The 7,590-nt window shown below is 45.7% G+C and overlaps 1 protein-coding gene across 1 annotated transcript in view; it reads left to right on the forward strand.

The window, feature by feature from the left end:
- The window catches only part of rasgrf2b (Ras protein-specific guanine nucleotide-releasing factor 2b), a gene marked incomplete in the record, with an annotated part of 28,700 nt that overhangs the window by 19,317 nt on the left and 1,793 nt on the right, over nt 1-7,590 (forward strand). Inside the window, 10 exon segments of the mRNA XM_078087142.1 lie at nt 491-651; nt 741-807; nt 1,062-1,198; nt 1,645-1,727; nt 2,074-2,322; nt 3,223-3,315; nt 4,450-4,895; nt 6,060-6,185; nt 6,445-6,534; nt 6,886-6,992. Of these exon segments, the coding sequence (XP_077943268.1) occupies nt 491-651; nt 741-807; nt 1,062-1,198; nt 1,645-1,727; nt 2,074-2,322; nt 3,223-3,315; nt 4,450-4,895; nt 6,060-6,185; nt 6,445-6,534; nt 6,886-6,992 (1,559 nt within the window).

The raw sequence follows: 7,590 nt of genomic DNA on the forward strand, positions 1-7,590 counted from the left end.
TATTTCAAAACCGTTCTTAAAATATGACACTTATGTTGCTTATCGTTGTACATTTTTTGCTATTTTTCAATATGAGACTTTCCGATTAAACCAATATCCCTTCTCCCCATATAAAAAACCTCTAAGTACTTACAGTCCTATCTCCACTTCCAGGACACATTTTGGCGTTATAAATTGCTTTGTCAAAAATGTAAAATCAATGTAATGTAATGCAAATTTGTAGATTTTAAGACTTTCTTACTGGTAAAATAAAGAGATTAGCTGTATAAACGTGTGTGTGCTAATGCCTGCAGTCACGGTGCCGACCGACTGCCTAATCCAACAAAACGTGGCCTTTCTTGATCTCAAATTTAATACCAATACATTGTTTTATAATTATCAGCAATAACTTTTTGCAACATGTGGTTGTCCAATCCAGTCCAATGAAGGCACTAGTCCAATAGTCCCCTCCTCCCCCCCCGTGTAATCCCGTGCGCCTCCTCATCCTCAGGCTCTCTGATCCAGTTGCCGTCGGTGGAGCGAGGAAAGCTAAGCAAGGTCCGCCTGGGGGCTCTGTCTCTGAAGAAGGAAGGGGAACGCCAGTGCTTCCTCTTCACCAAACACTTCCTCGTCTGCACACGCAGCTCTGGGGGAAAACTGCACCTTCTCAAGGTGGGAGTCAATTTTAGAGCACGAATCTACTTTTTAATTCATATCAACTTAACTAAACCGTTTCCAAATGTGTCATTAAACTCTCGCAGCAAGGTGGAGTTTTGTCCCTGATTGACTGCACACTCATAGAGGAACCAGATGCCAGCGATGAAGAGTGTAAGTTGATCTACATCCATGATGCACTGTGTCTGATGGCTCCTTTTGGCCCTTTACCACTCATGGGGGTTAATTAGATGTCAGGTGATAACTCAGAAATGACTTATCTAAATATCAGATGCTCACCCCTTTAAATGTCGGGTTTTGATCTCGTGACATCCGATGACCTTTACCCCATCTTCTTCTGAGCACTCATTTTGCGAATGGGGAGAAGTGCCGAGACACTATTATCATAATTTCTCTCTGTTGCACAGCTAAAGCTGGAGGTCAGGTGTTCGGCCAGCTGGACTTTAAGCTCGTAGTAGAGCCTTCGGACTTGCCTCCCTTCACTGTGGTGTTACTGGCTCCCTCACGGCAGGAGAAGGCGGCATGGACCAGTGACATTAGCCAGGTAATGCACAAACACACACCTGCACCGACGCAGAATAACAAGATCCTCCTAATAGAGAAAGCGAGTGTCCACTGGGCATTGAGAAGGCTTAGTGATGAGTAAACACAGACATGGGTGCAGTTCCCCAGCGGCCAGTTCAGCTCAAAAACAGAGGAGCACCATGCATGTCACACTGGATGGTTTTCATCTGAGAAAATAACACACTGACCGCTTTAAATGTTCTTTTTTTTCTTCAATTCCTTTTCAACCAGATATAAAAACGCTGTATAATTCAGATAAACAAAAAAGCTCAAGATAATCTCTGACATGTTTTATGATGTTACAGACTCCGTCCATCATCTGCTTTAAATTCTAAATGTTGACTAATTGTGAAAATACCTTTCCACGTCATGCTGTCACAACGTCCCTTTATTCTCACCGTACTCATCGTCCCTTTGTCTCCGTAGTGCATAGATAATATCCGCTGTAATGGCCTGATGACCAGTGTGTTTGAGGAGAACTCTAAAGTCACCGTGCCCAATATGATCAAGTAAGTGTGTCCGTGCGAGAAGAAGCGCAAACGCCCCCTAATGCCAGTGTCGTAAAATACTTGTTGTAGTATTACAGGTAGTTGTGTTGATGTACTGTAAAGTGTTAGACTTTGTATCGTGTTTTTTTATATTCATCCTGCTCAAAAGTGTTCTTTAATATCCACTCTTATTTTTAGCTTCCTTTTTTGGAATATGTGGATTTTTTGCATTTATCTTTTTCACTTTTGCTGGTTTGGCTCCGTTACGTTCATTGCCTTTTCCTTGGTTAGCAGCTCAACAGTCACCCATGCTCGGTTGTGCGTGTGCGTGTGTGTGCGTGTATGTGTGTACGTGTGTGTCCATCAGATCCGATGTGCGTCTCCATAAAGATGATGTTGACATTTGCTTCAGCAAGACGCTCAACTCCTGCAAGGTCCCCCAAATCCGCTACGCCAGCGTGGAGCGGCTCCTCGAGAGGCTGACCGACCTGCGCTTCCTCTCCATAGACTTCCTCAACACCTTTCTGCACACATACAGGATGTTCACCACGGCAACGGTGGTCATGGGCAAACTGGCCGACATCTACAAGAAGCCCTTCTCCTCCATACCTATCAGGTTATACATTGCAAACATACAAATACACATTCACAGAGAAGGAAAAGTTGCTTGTGTATGTCAGATGAGGAGTTGCTCTCTCTCTCTCTCTCTCTCTCTCAGCCGTATTCATGCTCTCTCTCCCCCCATTTACGTATCTGGCTGCGTCATAATTGTGTAATTATTCTTTCTGGACCTCACTTAATGTACCTTTTAAATTGGAAAAGCCCTTTTTTCTCCGCTGCCTTATGTCAGGTGTGTATGTAAAGCCTAACTCACCAGGGCTTCACTGGAAGAGAACAGACTCATCCAGGGAGCGGAGGCGTGCAGGTTCAAATACAAACACATACAAATCAGGTCAAAACCTTTTAGATTTTACCAAGTTAAAGTCCAAACAGATTACACACCAATAACATTCCCACTTTGTGTTTAAAAGTTGATGCTATTACATTTTAGCGTGCGCTAAACTAAGATAATGAACATCGTGCCTATTAAACGTGCATGTCAGCATTAAGCTCAAAGCCCCGTTATGCCCCAAGCATCGCCACACTTGTTTTAACCTTGTGCATTTATATTTCATGGCTCTCTCACAAGTATCTTCCATATTATTGTCAGAATTATTGATAAATTAGTTTCATTTTTGTCATATCCAGACAGAAACTAAAAAAACACAGACTCCCTGCATCGGTTCTGTGCTGGATCCGTTCCCATGAGTCTCGCAGAGTGAACATCTGCTGCTGTTCTCTCACACACACCCTCCCCTCCTCAGCAACACCTTTGCATCCAGCATCCCTCCATCCTCTCCCCTCCTACCATCTTCTCACATCCTCTGCTTTTGCCATTTTTCGTGTCTTAATCCAACCATCCCCGTCATCCCGTGTCATCCGTCCCCCTGTCTCTTCATGTCCCCTCTTACTACAGGGCGCAGTACCACTCATTTAACCGTCTGTCTATCTCATCCATCTCTCCTGACTACAGTCTGAAGATCAAGAGGATAGCCATGGATCAGTCCAAGTAACTGACTCTTCTCTGTCTTTCCTGCTTTGTTTTTTTTCCCTCTTTCCAACTTTACCTGCCTGGTCTTCCTCTCCTCTAGTCTTGGTCCGACACGTCACTGCATGACGTTCCCCTTTACTTTGAATCTAGCTGCTATCTAACGCTTGATTGTGAATGAAACAACTCGCAGGGCTTTGTAGTCTCACCGGTTTTAGATTGATGATAGACGGGAATTTGAAAGGAAAAGTGTTTCTGTTGCATGTTTTCTATCACGGGTGCATCGCTTCTTCAAGGCTGTGTTTTCTCTCGGCCAATCACATTGAGCCACTCTCGGGTCTGCTTTATATCTTATCTTCTCTCAAGCATCTTCCACCGCTTGCTTCAAAGTTCTCTCGTCTCGTTTTCATGCATTTTTCCTTCTTCAATCTGCCTCTCATCCCTCCCCCCTCCTCTCTCGATCAGGGATGCACATTTGTTTCACTATCTCTTACTTAATAACTGATTTGTGCGAGTAAATGATGGATGTGTTTATCTGTGCATGATTGCTCCTCCCTTGATGCGGCTCTGTGCGCACGCCTCTGAGCAATGTTATTGTCATCCTGAAAGGCTTGTTGATTAAAGCTGTTGCTCACTCGTTCCCTGGTAAATAAGGCAAATATAATCCGCAATAAAAGGGGAATGCATTTTTTAATTCTAATCTATGACGCAAATATTTTTTTGTCGACTTTTATGTTCCTGTTTAAGGCAAATTACTACTCGCACTCCCTATCTTTCATTTAAAGGTTTTTGGAGGGTGTTTACATACCTACTTTTAAATCTTTAAAAGTAACAAATAGAGCAGCTTGACGTTGTGTGTACACAGTGATAAAATGCATTGGCTGTTCACCTTTTGATTAAAGCTTAAAGTCGTGTGTTTGTGTCCGAGCCAGTCTGCTGGAGTACAGACACAACTCAATACATATTGTGTCACTGTTGTACTCATTTCTAACGGCCCATTATGAGCCACAGTGGATGACATTTAGCTCTGTGATGCAGGAAAACTGTCTGACGGCGACTTTGTTATGGAAACTTTAACATCTCAGTGCACACTGACAAACTAAAACGTTCTTTTATAACACGTTTTTTGTATAACAAATGACTTTGCCCACTCAGGTCCCTGGAGCTGTTCTTTGCCACCAACCAGAACAACCGAGGTGGCGAGCACATAAACGACAAATCCCCTCGTCTCTGCCGCAAGTTCTCCTCTCCTCCTCCTCTGTCCAGCCTGTCCAGCACCTCCTCCCCCGTCCGAACTCGAAAGCTTTCCCTCCACTCCCCCATCACCGCCAGGGTCGGAGGGCTGGACCTGACCAGTCCTCTGTCCAACTCCAGCGTCAACCATAACACTTCCCAGTCCGCTGCCAGCAGCCCCACCTCTGCCTACACCCCCCGAACCTCCTCCCCTCCCTCCTCCACCTCTCCCCCACCCAACAACTCAAAGGACCAGGTTCCTTCCATTCCCTCCTCCCCGGACCAAAGTCCCTACGCCGCTGCAGAGGGGGAGGACGTGCTCAGGATGGATCCTTTCTCCGGCAAACTGAGACGGAGCATCCGCAGAGGTGAGTTGCAGCTTCCACGCGGATGAGGTGCAAACGACATTCATACCTTATGCAGAACATCGGGTCTGCTCACGAAGGGCCGGAGGTCACTCCCCCAAAAAATGGCACAATGTTCCCGGTGAGAGCCGAACTGGCAAAACATCGTTTTCTACTTGCGCACGTGCGCTTTAGTTAGTTAAGCCGAGTCCCGACATATTGGGCATATGTGGAAGCTGCTCACTAGGAGACAAAGAGCCATTAGCGCAGTGGTTTCTCTCATCTTTTTCTCCTTCCATGTGTCTCTCGCTTTGTGTCGATGTGTGTGTGTGTGTGTGTGTGTGTGTGTGTGTGTGTGTTGGTGATGAAGTTCCCTCCCTGTAGTTCCAGTGTGCCCCCTGCTAGGGAAACATGGGTCTATGTGCAAATCTTCCTTTTTGTCTTTTCATCCAACCCGTTCCCTTGGCCAACAAACTGGCAGTGTGACATTCTTAACTTATCACGGCGTTTTGTTTAAAGTTTCATCCAAATGAAATTCATTTGACTGAAACAACATTATCTCCAAAGCAAAGCACCAGGAGGCACAACAGCATTTAGCGCAGAGCTCCACGGTAATCCGGTACTGTCATTCAGCTTGATACCAAAACATATTGAATGTAGACGTTTCCATGACAACAAACCTGAATGGTTTGATCAGCGTGAAAACATACCGTTTGCCGTGACCTTCGCCGTTACAAGATCTAAACCCGATTGTACACCTGTGGTGGGTTTCTGTCAACCCGTTTTCATCGGCTAAGTCGGGACTGGGTTGCCGTGGCGGCCGGCTAAGCAGGATGTTCTAGATGTCTTTCAACGTTTTCAAGCTCTTCGCGCAGGACCAGATGAGATAAACAACCTGGTTCTACCTCGGGGCGTCTTACCGGTCCTACAGAACACTGACTCAAACATTGACTTGCTCACTCATGTAGAAATCGTGCAGAGCAATAATACAGCTCTTACATTCAGATGCCATCCGCTGGTCAACCTCTGCATGGCTGTGAACTAAAGCGACATTCCTCTCCACAAGAGCAGCTGCAGTGGTGGACGCCACCATGACCATAAACATGATCGCCGCCATTATCGTTCCCATCATCGTCACCATCATCATAATCATCTGTATTCTCGGCCCATTCCTCTCCTCCCGTCCAGCTCTGCTCAAGTCAGTGTCACTGGAGAAGATCATCCCGGAGTCTCCTCAGAGCAGTGAAGCGGGAGACATGTCTCCGTGCCGCTCACCTTCCACCCCGCGACACCTCCGCTACAGGCCGCCTGGAGGTACTGCTGTGTGTGTGTGTGTGTGTGTGTGTGTGTGTGTGTGTCTTTTTTTCAGAATACCTTCTCTGAGTACAAATGACTCGTTTGAAATGTGGTCACAGCCTTCACATTTGGCCTGCTGCTTACGCACAGCCTGAGATGTGCAGTGTTTCTTATTTCGTTCTGTGTGTCTGAATGAAAGAACACTGCATTCACTCGGGTTGACTCCTTTCAATGATTACGAGGCGCATTGGATGATAATTATGTGTTTGAACTGCAGTTCAGTCAGGAGATAACTCCCGCTGCCCAGTCTCTCCTGCTTCAGCCTTTGCAATTGCCACAGCAGCAGCAGGACATGGTTCACCACCAGGTACACACACACACACACACACACACACACACACACACATTCTGTAAATCGCTCAGAAAAAAAGTACTGTTTCTAGTACTTAAATATGAATGTAGAAAGGCCTTAAAGGTATCCGGTTTTAAAAGGAAGTATAGTGAGTTAATTGTGTTACTTACAGTAATCTGTGAGCCGTAGTTGTTATATGGAAACACGGTACGTCTTAACAAGTTACACAAATTCCAATGCTTTTCAACCACTGACATATTTTTATTTGGTTAGTAAATACAGTTGTAACAAAAATGTTACGCCATCACAACACGTTCTATTTGTCTCTCTTTCCCCCTTTTTTAAATCTTTAAATGTTCCCTCCAGTGTTCACTAACTCTGAAAGAACTTGTGATAAAGAGTTCATCATCCGAAGAGCTGCAACCAACAGAGTCCTCAACGTGCTGCGCCACTGGGTTTCCAAACACTCACAGGTCTGTCTGCGCCCACCAGTGTGCGTGTGTGTGTGTGTGTGTGTGCGTGTGTGTGTGTGTGTGTGTGTGTGTGTGCGTGTGTGTGTGCGTGTGTGTGTGTGTGTGTGTGTGTGTGTGTGTGTGTGTGTGTGTGTGCGCTCCCCTGTTTTGCTGGTCTGATCAGGTCTGTGGTCTCATTAAAGCAGGTGTCTGACGCGTTCTCTCCCTCTCGGCTCCGCTGCTCCTTTCACTTCAGCATGTAAACAGCGCTGCGCACACAAACACTCTGAATATTGTTGCTGTGCAAATTGGACACCCAGTCTGAGTCCACCTCCTCTTCTGCTAAACTGCCAGCGATGCTCTAATGAAGTGAATATCACAGTACTTGCTTGACTCTCGGCTTAGAGCTCTAACTGCATTGATCTGTTTTATGGATTTTTCTTCAATGACACAAAATGGTGTGATGATAAGTCAGCTTTGGTTGGGTTATTCAAAAGGAAACAAAGCATATACACATTAGAGCATTTTCTGTGAACCCACGTACGTTTCTCTCTGGGGGGCTAAAGACCAGAGAGCTTGTTAACACCGAGCTTTGAACAAGGGTTGAATGGGGGCGGCA

The sequence above is a fragment of the Gasterosteus aculeatus genome, chromosome 13 (genome assembly GCF_964276395.1).
Source record: "Gasterosteus aculeatus chromosome 13, fGasAcu3.hap1.1, whole genome shotgun sequence".
NCBI lineage: Eukaryota > Metazoa > Chordata > Actinopteri > Perciformes > Gasterosteidae > Gasterosteus > Gasterosteus aculeatus.